The sequence below is a fragment of the Bidens hawaiensis genome, unplaced genomic scaffold (genome assembly GCF_021521415.1).
Source record: "Bidens hawaiensis isolate Kalapana, Puna unplaced genomic scaffold, B.hawaiensis_p1.1 tig00004474_1, whole genome shotgun sequence".
In the NCBI taxonomy this organism is placed as follows: Eukaryota; Viridiplantae; Streptophyta; class Magnoliopsida; order Asterales; family Asteraceae; genus Bidens; species Bidens hawaiensis.
The window spans coordinates 266,522-286,849 of NW_027491269.1; the positions used below are offsets into that span (position 1 = coordinate 266,522).

Below are 20,328 nucleotides of genomic sequence, written 5' to 3' on the forward strand. Positions count from 1 at the left end.
TCATATTTCAACAATCCCGATTAGTCAAACTAATAACCAACCTGATCAACCCGTAAATCATAATCCCCAATAAACAAATAATAAACCAATTAATTGTCCCGACCCGACAACCACAACAACCCCACTAAACCCCAATAATTCCGCAAACCGAATATCGACGAAATAAAACAATAATATTACAATACATACCTCAGAATCGACGAACGACTCGATTAATACTGACGGTGGTGGTTGGTAGGTGCGGTAACTGTGGCGAGGTTGGTGGTGGTAGGTGACAGCGATAGCGGTGGTGGTGTGGTTACAGTGGTGGTTGTGGTGGGTCATCGGCGGTGAGAGGGTGGTGGGTGGCAGCAGTGGTGATCGGATATGGGAGGATGGTGATTGTGGTGGTTGCTGGACAGAGATGGAGTTTGCCAGAGGAGGTGTGGTGTGGTGCGGAGATTGTGGGTTGGACGGAGATGATGACGGCGTGGAGATGGTGTCGGTGGTGTTCGCCGGAAAAACGAAGAAGAAGTGAGGGAGAAGAAGATCGGACAAAAAGAAGGAAGGAGAAGGAAGAAGAAGATGTTTATAAAGGACCTCGGTTGGCGGAGCTCCAGGACCCATCGCGTACCGCGATGGGTCAAAAAGAGGACGAGCGTGTATCGCCACCCAAAAAGGGAAAATTAGGGTTTTAACCCCATCGCGTACCGCGATGGTGTTAAAGTGGACTGGGAGCGTACCGCGATGGGACCAAAAGTCAGATTTGAAATTTTTCGAAAACGCACCTGTTTTGGCATCCCGACATCACCCTGGACACGTTTAAAACTCAAAATGCCTTTACATACATGGAGTGACGTGTGCTAAACCCATGCTTACCGAATTTCTCTAATTTTCCATTCTTCAACGAGCTTCCCCACACTTAGAGTTTACTGCACAAAACTCGAGAGGACACTAAGTACAAGACTCAATAAAATAAAATAAAACTGGAAAGACACTTACAAACCCCGGGTTGCCTCCCGTAAGCGCTGAATTTAAAGTCTACAGCTCGACAGTACCTCGAACTCAGTTATCTTCATAAACCGGTGAAGTTACAATAAAATTCACCGATTCCTCATCCAGCTCGTGTATGTCCTTCATCTCCAAATATGTCTTCAGTCTATAGCCATTTACCACTTGCCTCAAATGATCATCAAAGTCTTCAATCTCGTACCCATACTTGTCAATGTAAGAAAGATTCTGAAATGAGATAATATATTGATATATATGTGTATCATACTGTAGATTGATTGAAGAGATCCTCTTCAGAAAGGGGCCTATATCTGGTGGATAATCTATTTCAATACGAAAGATTCGATTCACATGGAGCATTTCTTTTTTTATATTCGAATGATAGTCATAAACCATATCCTCTATACTAGAACATTCCTCTGTACTCTCCAATAAAACTTGTTCTAAAGCTGCAATTAACAAGACATCCTTCTCAGTAGAAGGTCTACTAAGAGTGAGATAACCAGCTTTTTTCTTAGGGTAAAAACGTAAGAGACCGCAGAAAGATGAACTCAGAACTGTTATGATTTCCAACCCTTACAATAAAATACGGACCCGTCCAGTTACTTTTCAACTTACCCGGGAAGAGTTTCACCCTAGTGTTGTACAACCACACTCGTTGACCAACTTCAAAATTCTTCAATCGGATGTTGGCATCATGAACTTTCTTTATTTTCTCCTTGTAAGCGGACGCGCAATCGTATGCCTCGTTTCTCAATTCCTCAATCTCGCACAAAGCCAATTTTCTCGCTTTACCTGCATCATCTTAATCCATATTAACCTGTTTAGTAGCCCAAAACGCTCTTTGTGCGATTTTAACCGGTAAATGACAATCCTTTCCATACACAAGTCTATAAGGAGTGGTTCCAATTGGCGTTTTATAAGCGGTTCGGTAGGCCCATAGAGCATCGGTCAACTTAGTTGACCAATCCTTTCGGTCCGCCCGAACGGTTTTCTGTAAAATCTGTTTGATTTGCCTATTGGAAACCTCAACCTGTCCACTCGTTTGTGGATGGTAAGGAGTTGCAATCCTATGATCAACACCATATCGTTTAAGCAATTTCCTGAATTTAAAATTCTTAAAATGAGATCCCCCATCACTTATGATGGTTCGGGGGACTCCATATCTCGAAAAAATATTACTTTGAACGAAATTTCAAACGACTATGTGATCATTTGTCCTAGTGGCTATCGCTTCAACCCATTTAGAAACGTAATCGACGGCCACTTAGATATACAAATTACCGTGGGAATTCGGAAACGGGCCCATGAAGTCGATCCCCCAAACATCAAAAAATTCAACAACTAGGATCGGAAAGGGCATCTCGTCCGCTTAGAAACACTCCCGATTTGTTGACACTTTAACAGTGTGTCGCAAACTCGTGAGCTTCCTTAAACAATGAAGGCCAAAGAAACCACTCGTTAAAACTTTTCAAGCGGTTTTCTGGCCACTGAAATGACCACCACACGTAGACGAATGCGCGTGTTCCAACACTGATTTGACACCCTCCTCGGGTATGCATCGTCTGATCATCTGATCTGCACCAATTTTAAACAAATCAGGATCATCCCAGATGTACTGTTTAGCTTGGGACATCAACTGTTTCTTCTTTCTCCTTGGCCAATGCTCTGGTAAATCACCTGCAACTTTAAAATTAACAATATGAGCAAACCAAGGATTTTGTGAAACTGCCAGGATATGGTCATCCGGAAAGACTCGTTAATGGGCCCATCAGTGTTCCAATTTTCCACCATAATTCGGGACAAGTGATCGGCAACAACAGTTTCACTCCCTTTCTTGTCCCGAATCTCTAAATCAAATTCCTGCAACAGCAAAACCCATCTGATTAGCCTCGGTTTTGCATCCTTTTTATCCATGAGGTACCTGACAGTAGAGTGGTCAGAATATATAATAACTTTATTACCCCAAATATAAGACCGGAATTTATCTAGAGCATAATATACTACTGCTAGTAACTCCTTCTCGGTTGTGGTATAATTTAATTGAGCATCCGAGAGGGTTTTACTTGCATAGTATATAACAACGGGTTTATTGTCAACCCGTTGACCCAAAACAGCCCCGACCGCGTAATCACTTGCATCACACATTATTTCAAAAGGTAAACTCCAATCGGGTGATTGCAAGATCGGGGCTTCAACTAATTTTAATTTCAAAATGTCAAAAGCCTTAGCACATTCATCATTAAAGTCAAACGGGGCATCCTTAAGCAATAAATTACATAACGGTTTGGTAATGTCACTAAACCCTTAATAAACTGTCTATAAAACCCGGCATGCCCCATAAATGATCTAATGCCTTTGACATTGGTGGGATGAGGTAGAGTAGAAATGACTTGGACTTTAGCTCGACCCACCGACTCGAAACGACATGGCCCAAAACAATTCCCTCTTGGACCATAAAGTGGCTCTTTTCCCAACTAAGAACCAAGTTCGTTTCGACACATCTTTTCAAAACTCTTTCGAGTTGGTTTAAACATGACTCGAAAGATGGGCCGAAAATCGAAAAATCATCCATGAAAATTTTCAAAGACTCCCCCCACCATATCTGAAAAGATAACCCGAATTGCTGTTGGTGCATTTTGTGACCGTCGCTATGCAATTCTGACCAGCGGAGACGCCATAGGCGAAGTTAGAACAACTTCGCCATAGGCGAAGATATAACAACTTCACCGTAGGCGAAGTTATAACAACTTCGCCGTAGGCGAAGTTATAACAACTTCGCCTACTGGCCCAAGCCCAAGCCCGCGAAGTTGTTTTGTCTATATATATGTGTGTCTTGTTTAGGTTTGAGTATCTAGAAAGTTAGAGTATTTGGTTTTAGTTTAATTGTCTAGAGAGAAACAGAGAGGGAGTGTCGTGTGGGACGGCCCGAGGTAGAGCTCACCTCGGGTCGGCCGTGTCTTTGTTTTTGTTCGGTTTGTAACGTGGTTTGGTTATTATATAAAAGATCTGCAGATGTGTTTATCCCATTCGTGTGTTTGTTCGTGTGTTTGTATGAGTGTAATCGTGTTCTTCGTCTTCCACACCATAAATGAGTCTAAGAGGATTCCGCACTCCTAGACATCGTGCGGATCTTGTATCGATCAGCGACGCCCCGGGGGGACCTACAAGTGGTATAAGAGCCTTAGGCTCTTATGCTATGGTTCGAGATCTGTGTTTTGGTGTTTCTGGCACGTTTCTGATGCGTTTTTGGCCGAACAGCCGCCGTAGGCGAAGTTATTGGGGTTCAGGCGAAGTTGTCGCTTAAATTTTAGGGTTTAGGCGAAGTTAGCAGCCAGGCGAAGTTATGGCCAGGCGAAGTTAATGAGGGGCGAAGTTGACTTTTAGGCGAAGTTGACTTTTAGGCGAAGTTGACTTTCAGGCGAAGTTAAAAAAAATTAAAATTAAAAAAAAACAAAAAAAAATTGTTTGGAGTTTTCATCTGAATGGCCAGGTGTACACGATTATTGTGAGACCGAAGACGTTCCGTCAACGAGTGAAACTCGATATCTCTTGGTCTTACATGTGAACAAATACGGGTCAACTCTGGATATGGAGTTGAAGTTGTGAATGGGATGTTGATTGAAACTGGATATTGACACATATTTGAGTGATTGTGGGCAAAGAAATTGTTGTTGTTCGAGGTTGACCAACTGAAGAAAGTCAAATTGAACCGAAGATTTTCGTCATTACTAGATTGCGGTCAGAGCATATTATTTATGTTATTTTCAAGGCGTTCGAGAATTGGATCCTGAAACGTGATGCTTATTTATTAAAGTGAAAATTTTGGAGCAAGTTGGATTTAATCGGGAATTAAAGTGTTTATGTTCTTGATCGTTATCCATGGTCATTGAAGATTCTTCGGATTAATTAATGGTCATGTGTGTTAGATTCTGTTAAGGTGGTTTTGTGATGAAATTGATCACTTGATGTTGAGTAGTTGAAGATTGAACCTTATCTTACTATACAATTCCGACGTGTTGGTGAAGTTGTGGAGGGAGCCCAACTTTACGTGTTGGTGAAGTTAGAAGAACTTCACGTGTTGGTGAAGTCAGAAGGACTTCACGTGATTGGTTGATATGATCAATTAAGGACGGGGATGCATGCATGTCAAAGACCTCAATCATTATAGTCGGAGAAGCTTACACTGAAGGGGAGATCTGATATGGAAGACGCCGGGTGATTGGTAGATTTGTGAAGCTACAAGACAGTTTCAGACACAGCTGGTTGAAGACAGGATGGATGTTGCATGTATGTGTGTAGTTCAAGTTTGAAGATCACAGTGCAATCGAGTCCTACAAGAAGGATCAAACAGAAGATCATCAGTTAAGAGGGAGTCTGTTGGTGCATGTTTTGTATCAGATGATCTTTTGTGTTTGTTAGAATTGAGAGCAACGATCAAAGGGGAGTCTGTTGGTGCATTTTGTGACCGTCGCTATGCTATTCTGACCAGCGGAGACGCCATAGGCGAAGTTATAACAACTTCGCCTACTGGCCCAAGCCCAAGCCCGCGAAGTTGTTTTGTCTATATATATGTGTGTCTTGTTTAGGTTTGAGTATCTAGAAAGTTAGAGTATTTGGTTTTAGTTTAATTGTCTAGAGAGAAACAGAGAGGGAGTGTCGTGTGGGACGGCCCGAGGTAGAGCTCACCTCGGGTCGGCCGTGTCTTTGTTTTTGTTCGGTTTGTAACGTGGTTTGGTTATTATATAAAAGATCTGCAGATGTGTTTATCCCATTCGTGTGTTTGTTCGTGTGTTTGTATGAGTGTAATCGTGTTCTTCGTCTTCCACACCATAAACGAGTCTAGGATGATTTCGCACTCCTAGGCATCGTGCGGATCTCGTATCGATCAGCGACGCCCCGGGGGGGACCTACAATGGCATTCGCCTAAACGCGAATGTGCCATACGGGCACGTAAACGTGGTCTTTTCTTGATCTTCAGGATGAATAGCTATCTGGTTATACCCGGAATACCCATCTAAAAAGCAATAAAAATTTTTACCAGATAGCTTTTCCACAATTTGGTCGATAAACGGAAGCGGAAAGTGATCTTTTGATGTTGCCGCGTTCAGTTTACGATAATCAATACAAATGCGCCACCCGGTTACCGGCCGGATGGCGACCTCGTTACCTGAGTCGTCCTTGACGACTTGGATGCCCGCCTTTTTCGGTACTGTCTGTGTCGGGCTCACCCACGTGCTGTCTGATATGGCAAAGATAATGCCAGCATCTAACCACTTCAGCACTTCCTTCTTCACAACTTCCCTCATGTTCGGGTTCAACCTCCGCTGAGCATCGTGCGCGGGTTTGACAGCCGGATCTGTTAAAATTTTGTGCATCACAATTGAGGGACTGATTCCCTTCAAATCCACTATCGTCCACCCGATTGCTTCTTTATTCGCAACCAGCACCTCCATCAAAGCATTTTCCTGTTCAACAGATAAGTTAGAAGCTATAATAACAGGCAATGTATTATTCTTACCAAGAAAAGCATATTTTAAATGCTTTGGGAGCTCTTTCAGCTCGACTTTCGGTGCTTCCAGCATTGATAGTTTCAACCTAGTATCAATCTTCTCGGGAAGCGGTTCCACCTGAACTGACCATGGTGGACGGTCTTCTGGCACAGTTGCGATCTCCATCTGTCTTTCCTTATCTTCCAGCAACTTGTCTGTTTCCACCTGTAACCTGTCAAACAAAAAACACGTCTCCGTTGTGCCATCCGAACTAACGACAGAGTCGTATAGCGGAATGCACTCGTCAATAACATCGGCCATAAAGCACTCGTCATCGACCGGAGAGTTATCTCCACGTGTGAAAACATTAATTCTCAGCTTACGGTTACCGAATGCTATGTCAACAGTACCATTTCTACAATTAATGTTGGCATTTGCGGTAGCCAAAAATGGTCTACCGAGGATAACCGTAGGCTGTCTAGTCCTCTCACCAGAAACATAATCGAGAACTAAAAAGTCAACTAGAAAGTAAAAGTCTTCCACCTTGACAATAACGTCTGTCAATATTCCTCGGGGCAGTTTTGGTGTCTAGTCAGCCAAGACAACCGTGGTGGCAGCCGCACGAAGCGGGCCAAGATCGTACTGGTCATATAAACTGCCCGGGAAAATACTGATGCTAGCTCCAAGATCTAGAAGCGCCCGAGTCATTTTAAAATCACCCACTTGAATGGGTATAATGGGCGTTCCCGGATCTTGTAGCTTGGGTGGAAGTGCACCCGAAAGAATTGCACTCACATTGTCGGTAAAATCAATCTGTTTAGGAATCTTATGACTCCTTTTCTGTGAGCACAATTCTTTTATATACTTAGCATAGACGGGAATTTGTTTTATGGCATCTAAAAGAGGAATGTTAATTTTGACTTGTTTAAACGTTTCCCACATTTCTTCTTGTTGCGGGCCTTGTTTTGATGCCATCTTCGCCTTTGATAGCGCCAACAAAGCATCAGGATATGGAACAGTTTTCACCTTTTCCTTATCCTTGGAGTTGTTGGTGTCATCCTTCGGAACCGATTTATTATTTTTAGTTTCACTTTTGTTAGGTTTATTTAATTCAAACGATATAAACACGATACCAATGCAAACCCATGGAAATACCCCTTTATGAAAGAAAAAAGACACTATGTTGATGACCCCGTCGTTTGAGTCAATCAAAACCTAATTATTCTAAATAGTTAGAGCAAGTAGGGTATCTCATCACAAGGAGTATGTGGTTAATGTATTCGTGTAAAAAATTTAATATTATGAAGTGAATGATTTTTAGTGCTGATCACACAAGCAATAGTTTAAATTAAGATAACTAAGCAACGAACGAACAAGCGAGTTGTAAACAGTTAACAAAGCAAATCACACCCGGGAATTCAAGTAAGCAACTAAACAGTATCTCATGCAACCTAACAGATTTATTATTAACGATTAACTGAAAACTGATCAACTAGACAAAACCTTAGACGCCAACAATTACTTTACACACGGCACTGGTTATCAAACAGTCCTTACCAGTGTGACTCAGTTAAGGGTAATTGCACGTTTTATCGTATTCAATCTAACCAAACAGTTATATGACTAATTATCTAGCAACTGGTAACAGATCGTTCAGACCAACGTAAACCTAAACCGACCGAACACACAGAAATACTAAACATCAATAATCATATATCAATCTTTCAATATCAAAACATAAGTATTCTTAATCACATGAGAAAAACTGTAAATGGTTACAAACTGTACATCCCGGGTGCAATTCTATGAGATTAGTCGAGCCGAGACATCAACAAATCTTCAATATGGATGATATGGATCATATGTAGGGTCTTGACACGAGCTAGAATGATGAAAATCACCTTTTTGGACTGCTGGAATCGCCTCTTGGTCGTCACCAACGAAGTTAGGGTTTCCAATGATGAAAGAGATGATATTAAACATAATTTCCCGTCTGCACTCCCGTCGCGGTACGCGACAGGGCCTTCTATGTCCCATCGCGTACCGCGATTGACCAAAAGTCAACTCTTCATTTACTACCCATCGTAGTACGCGATGGGTTCTTCAGGAGGCCCATCGCGGTCAGCAATCTTCATTCTTTTCCTCGTTTTGCGTGCTAGACATCCCGGGTCTTCATTCGTGTCACAACAGGTCCATACTGAGTACTTTAACGCCTATGACCTGAAATCCAATTAAACACGTATGAAGTATCGATAGTTTTAAAATAAACAGTTAAAACTAAATAATAAACGAACTAAAACATATACAAATTAACCGACCATCATATGTAACTTTTATTGCATTGAAAAAGATTGTACTATGACTATGTTATGGACCCCCCTATCTATTTAGTTTTAGTAAATTATTTCAACGCAAGGGTTCATATTTTTTCTATTCTGTTGGTAATAATGGAACAATTTTGTTCGTAGGAACAAAGAGGGCATAAGTACTCGTGAGAAGTCTCAAGCACAATAGGCAGGTGCTCATTCGATTTCTCTTACTCAGCACTCTAGTGATGTTCCTTTATGTTATTTCTCTTGGAATAGGAGGAATCTCCTTTTTCATTTCTATTATGTCAAAAGTGGCAGGCTTCATAGCGGTGAAGGGCCTATTTAGCTGTTTGAAAAAAGGGGGGGTGCTCCTCGACTCTGGCCTCAGTGATAGGCTGTGCTTTTCGAGCGCTCGTCACTGCGGGGGTCGAAGCCAATATGATGCCATCGGGTGGGGAAATAATCCCTTCCAATTCAGGTTCTGGGGGACCATCACACTCGAACTCCTGGACGGGAGATTCGTTCTCGATAGGAGTGTTGATGGAGCCATTTCCCGAAACATCAACGGAGGGCGCTTCAACCGCTTCTGCTGATGCAGGGCCGCCCCACGAAGGAACTGTTGCCCGAAATGCGAGCTTGGAGTCGTCAATGCGAAATCGCATTGTACGACTGGAGCAGGACAATAGCCCTTATCTACTAGATAAGGGCAATTAAATACGTGCATTAAGATACGACGGCTTCTTCCACAACAACGAAAGCACTTTTTCACTCTTTCATATACTAGGGGATTTCACTTGGAAAAGAAAATGTTCCATACTAATGGATTCGGGTCCATAACCATGGTTCCAATGCACGAGATCTTGTAGCACTTACCAGTGAGGCCCTATTGATTAGTATTACATAGAAGAAATCAATTATAAATACTAATACAATTAGATCCGCTCTTCATAGACCAATTTGGGATTTGCGATCCCAGGTAAGATCGGTCCAGGATCATGGGATCCTTTTCTATCAGATAGGAAGGGTTGTAGCACAAAATGTACTTTTAAGTAATTGCTCCATAGATCCCATATCTATCTATAGCACAAAATGTACTTTTTCACTCTTTCATATACTAGGGGATTTCACTTGGAAAAGAAAATGTTCCATACTAATGGATTCGGGTCCATAACCATGGGTTCCAATGCACGAGATCTTGTAGCACTTACCAATGAGGCCCTATCGATTAGTATTACACAGAAGAAATCAATTATAGATACTAATACAATTAGATCCGCTCTTCATAGACCAATTTGGGATTTGCGATCCCAGGTAAGATCGGTCCAGGATCATGGGATCCTTTTCTATCAGATAGGAAGGGTTGTAGCACAAAATGTACTTTTAAGTAATTGCTCCATAGATCCCATATCTATCTATATGAAAATGAAATCATGTAACGAAATGGATTCTTATTTGTACAATTGGTACTTCGAACTTGGAACGAGCATGAAGAAATTAACAATACTTCTTTATCTTTTGAGTTGTTCTGGCGGATCGGTCACTCAAGATCTTTGGTCTCTACTCGGACCCGATGAAAAAAATGGGATCACTCCTTATGTACTCGTTGAGAATGATTCTGGTCTAGTTCGTGACCTATTAGAAGTGGAAGGCGCTCTGGTGGGATCCTCACTGACATGCAGTCAGTTTGATAAGAATTGAGTGACATTGCTTCTTCGACCCGAACCAAAGAATCCCTTAGATATGATGCAAAAAGGATCTTGTTCTATCCTAGATCATAGATTTCTCTATGAAAAAGACGAATTAGAGTTTGAAGAGGGGGAAGGAGAAGGAGCCCTCGACCGGCAACAGATAGAGGATGATTTAATGTAATCACATAATTTGGGCTCCTAGAATATGGCGCCATTGGGGCTTTCTATTTGATTGTATCGAAAGGCCCAATGAATTCATTAGGATTTCCCTATTGGTCCAGGTTGTAGAGCCGTATGCAATGCATAATGCCCGTACAGTTGTTCGATTCTATCTTTTTTTTCTTGTTAGTTTTTTATCTTTCTTTTATCTTCCCTCATCATGAAAAGGAGAGAAACCTTTTATTATCTTATATCATCAGGGTAATGATCCATCAACCTGCTGCTTCTTTTTTTGAAGTATCAACGGAAGAATTCATCATGGAAGTGGGAGAACTGCTGAAACTACGTGAAAGGGTTTATGTACAAAGAACGGGCAAACCCTTATGGGTTGTATCCGAAGACATGGAAAGAGATGTTTTTATGTCAGCAACAGAGGCCCAAGCTTATGGAATTGTTGATCTTGTGGCAGTTGAATGACAATAACCTGGATTTCGCGTCAATTCTGAAATAAACCCTGCCGAGTTACATATTATTCTATGGAATCTTTATTATTCTATTGAATAAAAGTAATTCATAATCATCCGGTTAGGATCGATCTAAACCAGTCCATTATATATATATAATTCAACATGCCAACGATTAAACAACTTATAGAAATACAAGACAGCCAATTAGAAATGTCACAAAAATCCCCAGCGCTTTGGGGATGCCCTCAGCGTCGAGGAACATGTACTAGGGTTAGAGGTGGCAAATGGGTTGGGTTGGGTCGAAACGGGTCATGGGTCGGAACGGGTTAGGGTTGAAACGGGTAAGGGTCGAAACGGTTTAGGGTCGAAACGGGTCATTAAAAAAAGGTTGTTTTGGTTCGGGTCGGAACGGGTTAGGGTCAACAGGTTCGGGTTAGAACGGGTCAAGGTTGGAACGGGTCAAAACGGGTTTGGGTCAAAACCCGTTTAAGTGATTTTTCATTTCGTTTCATCACGTAACAGCTCGTTTAAGCGATTTTTCAGTTTGTTTCAGCGCGTAACAGCTCGTTTAAGCGATTTTTCAGTTCGTTTCATCGCGTAACAGCTCATTTAAGCAATTTTTCAGTTCGTTTCAGGGCGTAACAGCTCGTTTAAGCGATTTTTCAGTTTGTTTCAGCACGTAACAGCTCGTTTAAGCGATTTTTCAGTTCGTTTCAGCACGTAACAGCTCTTTAAGCGATTTTTCAGTTCGTTTCATCGCGTAACAGCTCGTTTAAGCGATTTTTCCTCGTTTAAGCGATTTTTCAGTTCGTTTCATCGCGTAACAGCTCGTTTAAGCGATTTTTCAGTTCGTTTCAGCGCGTAACAGCTCGTTTAAGCGATTTTTCAGTTCGTTTCAGCGTGTAACAGCTCGTTTTAGCTATTTTTCAGTTCGTTTCATCGCGTAACAGCTCGTTTAAGCGATTTTTCAGTTTGTTTCATCGCGTAACAGCTCGTTTAGCGATTTTTCTATTCGTTTCAGCACGTAACAGCTCGTTTAAGCGATTTTTCAGTTCGTTTCAGCACGTAACAGCTCGTTTAAGCGATTTTTAGTTCGTTTCAGCACGTAACAGCTCGTTTAAGCGATTTTTCAGTTCGTTTTAGCATCTAGTAGCTCGTTTAAACGATTTTTCAGTTCGTTTCAGCACTTAACAGCTTGCTTTAGCGATTTTTCAGTTCCTTTCATCACTTAACAGCTTGTTTCAGCATGTTTTTATTCCGTTGTTGTCGACTTTTCAGTTTCGGTTAATTTGTCGATTTTTTTTTGAATGAGGACAACAGACGAAACGTTTTAGTTTTTTTACATTTTTGTGTTTTTGTTTTATTTTTTGAGTTATGATTTTTTTATTAATTTTTTTGAATATTTTTTGATGGTTTCTATTAAGATCAAAATCCCTCAAAAAAAATTTCAAAAAAAAAAACAAATAAAAAATCATAACTCAAAATATAAACGAATAATGAAAAAAGTAAAAAAACTAAAATATTTTCGCCGTTATCCTCGTTCATAAAAAAAAAAGACAAATTAACCGAAACCGAAATGTCGACGAAAACGAATCAAAAAGCTTAATCGACCCGTCTAGTGCGAAAACTCGAAAGAAACCGAAACCCAACCCGTCCAGTGCTAAAACTCGTGTCGGCACGAAAGCTGATCCGAGCCGAAACCTAAACCGATATCGTTCCAATCTAAAACCCGTTTTAACCCAAACATGTCACTTTTCCTTAAGACACCCACATCAACCCATGTAGTTAAATTTGTCAACCCATTTTGACCCAAAAATAAGAATGTGAAATTTCAAGTTACCCATTTTGACCAATTTAATTAAAACCTATGACCCAAATCAACCCATTTAAATTTTAAAACAACCTAAATTGACCCATTTGAAATGGTTTGGGTCAAGGTGTATGTGCGACTAGTTCAGATCATGAACTAGATAGGAAGTATAGTTTGTTTGAATATCAATGATCAAATAGGATTTAACAGAAAAACAAACCATTTGAATAGCAAATGGTCATCCATTATGCGAAGGAAATCTTAATTAACCAGGAAAAAGAGAAAAAAAGAATCCGTCACTGATCAATCAAAGCTTTTTTATTCTTAAAAATAATTTTAAATTTCACTTTGACTGGAATTATTTTAAAATTTATCCATTCAAAAGCAAATAGTCAAGTAGCTCAAATTTAACAAGAACAATCATAAATTCAAAACTTCAATCCGTCCAAATACCCAAATCTTTAAATAAAAACTCCAAATCGTCAACAAAAAAGAAAAAAACAAACAGCATAACAGAAGATCATAAAACTTCCCAAAAACACTAATCTTCCATTCAAACCCTTAAGCTTTAATCCTTCCATAGAACTTGGCCTTCTCATCAGCAGTCTGGAAACGACCATGCCCAAACTTCCAAGACGTATCGATAAACTTCAACTTAATCTCCTCCATTGCAAGACGAGACATCTGGTTCAACAGAGTCTGCCTCAAAGTCACAACCCGCTTCTTGGGTCCCACACAGCACCCCTTGATCAACAGATAATCATTTTTCAACACACCGTAGTGTGGAAACTCGCCCATCGGTGTTATATAATGTTTAAATATAAACAAAGTACTAAGGCCAAACGTAGTGTGGAAACTCGCCCATCGGTGTTATATAATGTTTAAATATAAACAAAGTACACAGCACCCCTTCTCAGTCCTACAACATACAAAAACCAGATTTAGAATCTAAGACACAATTTATAATGTTTAAATATAAACAAAGTACTAAGGCCAAACGTAGTGGGCGAATTTGGGGCGAATTTAAGGTGGAACACCGCCCCCCTGGGCGAAATTGGGGCGGGGGCGGGGACTATTTGTCGCCTGAAAAGGTTTGAAGAATATTAATATTTTATTAATATGTGTGTGGTATATATATACATATACATATATATATTATTATATTATTATTGTAGCCCCTACACCATTACACCCCAAAAACAAATTCTCATCGTTTGCTGACTGGGCGCCACACGGCGCAAAACGCCCCAAATTGTAGCCCCTCCACTACACATAGCCTAACAATACCTGTCATATTCAGTGATGGCAGTGTGTGACTCCTGGCCTGCCTTCCCAAGCTTATAAATCTTCTTATTCATTTCAGTACGGTGATGATACCCGTTCTGACCAGCTCTTGCAACCGTGAATGAAACCCTAGCCGGATGCCAAGCTCCAATACATGCGACCTTACAGAGCCCACGATGAGTCTTACGTGGCAAACGGGTCACACCCCAACGAGTCACCACACCCTCATAGCCCTTACCCTTGGTCACACCAATAATATCAATCATCTCATCTTTCTGAAAGACAGCATCGATTGGGATCTGCTTCTCAAAGAAACTGTACCCAAAGTCAACCTTTTGTGCCACGTCACCACCGTTAACCTGAATCTCCATCAAGTGGGCCTTCTTTTGCTTCAAACCCTTCATCTTTCTAATCTGAAAACCAATGCCAAATATTAACAGTCAGTATTACTTATCCAACAAGCCCATAATGTTATGCAAGACGAGTTAACTAATTAACTACCTGTGTGTGGGCTAGCACACGGATGACATTGCAGTACTTTTTCATTTTTTCCAACTGGGATTGAATTTCTTTTTTGCCTGATTCGTTGTCATACTTCAAAGCATATTTGGTGAGGGCTTTCTTCTTTTGACTTGCACCAGTTTTTGTAGAACCTCCTCTTGACATCTTCACTGAGATGCTGGGCCCACACAGTGTTCAGGCTGCGAAGCCCGCGTGGGGTCTTGACATAGCCTACTAGCACAGGGATGACATTGCAGTACTTTTTCATTTTTTCCAACTGGGATTGAATTTCTTTTTTGCCTGATTCGTTGTCATACTTCAAAGCATATTTGGTGAAGGCTTTCTTCTTTTGACTTGCACCAGTTTTTGTAGAACCTCCTCTTGACATCTTCACTGAGATGCTGGGCCCACACAGTGTTCAGGCTGCGAAGCCCGCGTGGGGTCTTGACATAGCCTACTAGCACACGGATGACATTGCAGTACTTTTTCATTTTTTCCAACTGGGATTGAATTTCTTTTTTGCCTGATTCGTTGTCATACTTCAAAGCATATTTGGTGAAGGCTTTCTTCTTTGACTTGCACCAGTTTTTGTAGAACCTCCTCTTGACATCTTCACTGAGATGCCGGGCCCACACAGTGTTCAGGCTGCGAAGCCCGCGTGGAGTCTTGACATAGCCTACAAGGCCGACAACTACCATGGGAGGGGTTTCGATGATTGTCACAGCTTCACATGTTTCTTTCTTGTGTAGTTAGTTCTGAGAGAAAAAAATGAATAGCATACAACTTTAGGTGATTGAAGTATTAGATTAAAACATGTGATAGGTTTAAAATTAACTCACTTGACCCGGGTTTCTCAACTTCTCTAACAATGTGGGTCATTCCAGCTTTGTAACCCAAGAAGGCAGTTAGTCTACATGCTTGAGTAGGATTATCTTTGGGGAAGGCTTTCACTGCAAAACAAATATGATTACACCGTAAGCTATATTACCAAAGGTTTACTAAAACAAAATTTGCTTCATTTTAAAACAGAAGACTGAATTAGTTGAAACTGTTTAAACAAAACAGTTAACATTTTTAAAAACTGAAAATAAACAGTTGACTGTAAAAAGGTAACTAGACTATACTATAAAAAATAGAAAGCATAAATAATGTTGCAGATATACATGAAAAAACATATTTCAACCTTTTCCTCTGTGACGAGCAGCCCGCTTTCTAGGAAGAAATCCCACCGAGCCGTGTATTGGGTGCTCAAATTTGCGGTGAGACATGACCTTTGGTGTTTTAAATCTGCAAAATTTACAAACTTTAAATTTAAACATAAATAAAGATACAAAATGAATAGAATCAAATCAATGTCTGACAAGATGTGTGTCCATATTATACACCTGTTTTAGAGGGTAATTCATATTTATAAACTAGATTACATAATTAAAAAAACATTAAACATGGTAAACCAACTAAAAACAAAAATTAACATATACTCATGCACTTATTAAACATAAATATATATGGTTACATACAGTGTATACAATAAATACAAACAGATGCAAAGAAAAAATATGTTTGATGAAGCAATAAACCAAAACATGTTACATGTAAAGTTTGATAAGATCATTATGTGGCCTAAACTTACACAAATATAATTGATTAAAATAACAAGTCCAAAAGAATCAACAATAATTGTAAAGTATAAAAAGGGACTGCATAAGAAAACTATTATATCCATCTACCTACAGAATGTTAGAACTTTGAAATGATTCGTTAAGTTAAGCAAACAGATTATATTATTATAAGGCACATAAACAACAAAGTAAACACTCAAAATAAAAATACATTTAAAACAATGGTTGCACACGCAAAAAGAAACTATGGGCTTGCAGCACATGGAAATAACCACATGATGTAGTGATAAAAAAATGCTCCGGTACCATAGGCCTATGACACAATGGTTATTATGCCAATTCTCAGGCTATTAAGTGTTTCTTACCAAACCCCACAATGGGATATGACAGACAAGCCCTTAGAGATTCAAGCCTTGATTACTTGCATGTTTTAGGAGAGACCATTTTATTCATCATACACATACAAGCACATCCAACATGCTAACAAAAACATTATTTATCATTTCAATAAAATAAAATAACAAAAAATACATTTAAGAACCATACCATCAAAGTAGAACACAAAAAATAAAACCAGAGGGAAAAGAAAAGACATTAGTTATTGACATAAATATAGAACTTCTGAAATAAATCAATAGCTAATGCAAACATATAGTGGTTAAAACAATATATATGGTTAAAAATTAGATAACAAACGCAAATAGAGACTACTGACTTGCAGCATATAGAAATAGCCAAATTATGAAATGAAGAAAAAATGCTCCAGTACCAAAGGCCTATGGCAAAATGTTTATTATGCCAATTCTCAGGCGGATTTGTGTTTCCTACCAAAACCACAATGGGATTTGGTAAACAAGCCCTTTGAGACTCAAGCCTTGATTAATTGTATGCTTCAGGAGACCATTTTATCCACCATAAACATTATGACCACAACCAACATGCTAACAAGATCAGGCTCAATTTGTCATCTTAAAACAATAGAAACTAAAAATTGAGTTAAATAAAGTAAAAAGATACATCATCAGAAAAAACATTACAAGTAAAAAACATAAGTGTAAAACTTTAACTAACATTTCAACAAAGCAGCCTTAAAACCATAAAAAAATATTTAAAAAATCAACGAAAATATTGACAGTAAATTAACAATGAGACATGAAATCTTAATATGTATCAATCAGAAACAATTTATAAAAAACACACTTGCATAAAAAACAATATAAAACTAGAATAGCATTAAAATCACAAGGAAATAAAATGAAATACAAAATAACATCTAACAAAACAGTTAGCATAGCAGCGAGACACGAATTCTTAATACACGTCAATCAAAACTAAAAAAATTTATAAAAAAACACAAATAAAAAAAAACAATTAAATCTAGATCGGCACCAACATCACATAGAATTTCAGTTAAACGAAAATAAAACGCAAATAAAGAATAAATTTTTAACATACAAAATTACAATATGCGCGTATAATTACTGGTGAAATAGCATATATTATAAAGTACAATAATAAAGAGGATCGATTGATTGAACACAAAACAAGACAGAATTAAGCATTTGGAAGCAGACGAGTTCCTTTCAGTATAAGTATGAGATTAAGAGCATAAAATTTAGCAGAATTATTATTAGATTAGAGAAATAATAATTGAGAAAATGATACCTGAAAGGAAAGGCGCAGCTGATGTGCTTCTTATACTTATTCTTATGGTTAGGGTTTTTATCGACTCCTTTGATAGATACTATCGACATGATTATTCACCGTCCGATCATGCGATCACCGATTTAGGGTTTCCAAATGGGCCGTTTGGGCCTTCGGAACTAATGTGGGCATCTAAACCAGTTTTGTTTTCTATTCTTTTATTTAGTTCTGTAAGAAGGGCTTTGTTGCAAAGACCCGGGGTGAGGTGGGGTGAAATTTGGGCGTTTGGTGTACTTGTTCCTAGAGGTGTAAAAAAAATCCGAATCGGTTTTTCTATACCCGCATTTTTAATACCCGTACCTGACCCTATCCGTAAGGTATGGATAGGGTATGCATTTCAGTACCAAAACCAGTACATGAATCGGACACAATTTGTACCCGGTAATACCTGAAACCCGGAACCGGTTCCATACCCGGAATTGGGTTTTTCAAATACCCGATCTATACCCGAAATTACCCGAAAAATACATGAAATACCCGAAACATACCCCTAAAAAGTGCAACCCCTTAAAAAATCCAATTTATATCCCAGAAAAAACAACTCGAAAAACCCGAAAATAGGGTTTTTTCAATAGGGTATTCAAATACCCGGTTTTATACCCGAACCCGGTACATATGGTTTTTAGAGGTAATACCAGAGCTTGACCCGGGTATTGCCCATACCCGATTTTCCAATACCCGGTCACACCCGAACCGGGTTCCATACCCAAAAATCGGGTATTTGAAAAACACGATTTGTTCACCTCTATTCGCTCCAGTAAATTAAAGAGAAAACCCAAAGAATTTAGAGTTAACTAGGGCTGTTAATTTCTAACAAAACACAAGTTTTAATATATTTGGGTTTGAACTTACCAGGTTTCGTGTCTTAAACACGTCGACATGTTTAAGACTATTTTAAAATTCGTGATTAAACATGTTAAAGACATGTTATCTTGTTAGTAATCTGTTCAGATTTTTATTTAAAAAAAATAAATATAAACTCCTAAAGTCCTAAGATTAAGTCATACCCGGTATTATATTGTTAATGGATGTTATGCATTTCTGGCTTTTTTGTTTTTCAAATATGTTATTGATTATTACGTATTAAAGGTTAATTTATTTTACAAAGGCTCGCAAAAATGATAAGCGTGAAAAGTCATAATTAACTGGCATGGGTCAAATAGGGGCCAAAGTGATCAGGGCATAAAGTAATAACACATATTTTATTTCCCCACATGTTAATTCTCCTATTATTTTAAAACATTTATAACTTTTTCATATGATATTTTATTTTTAAAAAAATTTCACCATAATAACAAGCGTTTTTTAATCTTTAACATGAATGTGACTTTTGTGACTTCCGTCAATTTTTAAATCAGAAAACCCACCCGTTATATTTATTTTATTTTATGTGGATCTTCATTATTAAATAAACATGACGATTATTATGTATTTAGTTTGTCTTTATTACATAAATTTCGTTACACGTCACTTATTCATTAAACAAATGGCAAGAACTATCCATTTTGTGCAAAATTCACCATTTAAGCATGTTTTGCTCAAACTTGACCAACTAACCTAAGTTCATGGACTAATTTGCGAACAATTTAAAAATAACTTCTTTTTTTCTATTTCTCCTTTTTCCCTCCCCACCTTCAAACCCAAACACCCCATTTCTCTTTTGATTTTTTAATCCAGTTTTTGAGCTGAGAGTCACGGATTTGACTGTGTTTACTCGTTAATTGATCAACACGCTCTTAATCATCATTATAATTGGGTTAACTGACAGTTAATTGACACTAATCACCATTAATACTAGTTGTGGACCAAACGATTTTCAAAACCCTATAAATACACAGCCAAAAATTGATTAACTGGTCCCACACCATCCCCTAATCATCACGAATCAAAGCCATATATCAATCTGACCTTGACCTCGGGAACTGTTCAAGGTCGTTTTTAAGTACAAGTCCCAAGCCGAGAACCTAGTTTTTGGTTCTCTTTCAATTCATACTCATTTCCAGTAATTGTTTTATGCTTATGGATCGAATTTTGATGCTTAATCAAAGCACTCTGTCAATTTTGATTGACATAGTGCAATAGAACTTCAATTTGGGATCCTATTGATCTAGGGTTTATAATCAATTTGGGGTTGTTTTGAATACTGTATAATTTTTAGTTTCGTTTATGTCCGGTTCACCTTGCGTTAAAACTCCAGGCCGGCAAAGGGCGCAAGTTCGAACCCTCTGGGTCGGTCTTGTTTTTGTATTGTTATTTTAATTTCTTTTGTTTTAATTAAACATTAATATATCAACTAAATTAT

At 38.8% G+C, this 20,328-nt stretch overlaps 1 protein-coding gene and 1 pseudogene across 1 annotated transcript; one reads left to right on the forward strand and one right to left on the reverse strand.

The window, feature by feature from the left end:
• Positions 1–374: 374 nt before the first annotated feature.
• LOC143626663 (uncharacterized) lies at positions 375–9,505 on the forward strand (annotated as a pseudogene).
• A 3,807-nt stretch (positions 9,506–13,312) lies between these two features.
• LOC143626665 (large ribosomal subunit protein uL3-like) lies at positions 13,313–16,050 on the reverse strand. The gene is made up of 7 exons (XM_077096672.1): positions 15,884–16,050; positions 15,540–15,650; positions 15,224–15,451; positions 14,701–14,777; positions 14,203–14,612; positions 13,824–13,834; positions 13,313–13,724 (listed from the first exon to the last, which is right to left on the reverse strand). Exons 1-7 carry the CDS (start codon positions 16,017–16,019, stop codon positions 13,477–13,479), a joined length of 1,221 nt encoding a protein of 406 aa, XP_076952787.1. The 5' UTR covers positions 16,020–16,050; the 3' UTR covers positions 13,313–13,476.
• Positions 16,051–20,328: the final 4,278 nt, after the last annotated feature.

Excerpts from the sequence above, each read along its gene's own strand:
- LOC143626665 (XM_077096672.1), bottom strand. The coding sequence starts at position 16,019 with ATGTTTAAATTTAAAGTTTGTAAATTTTGCAGATTTAAAACACCAAAG. Across the intron at positions 15,651-15,883 it reads TGCTCGTCACAGAGGAAAAG|TGAAAGCCTTCCCCAAAGAT; the intron begins GTTGAAATATGT and ends TTTGTTTTGCAG. Across the intron at positions 14,778-15,223 it reads GAAGTATGACAACGAATCAG|GCAAAAAAGAAATTCAATCC; the intron begins GCAAAAAAGAAA and ends ACAACGAATCAG.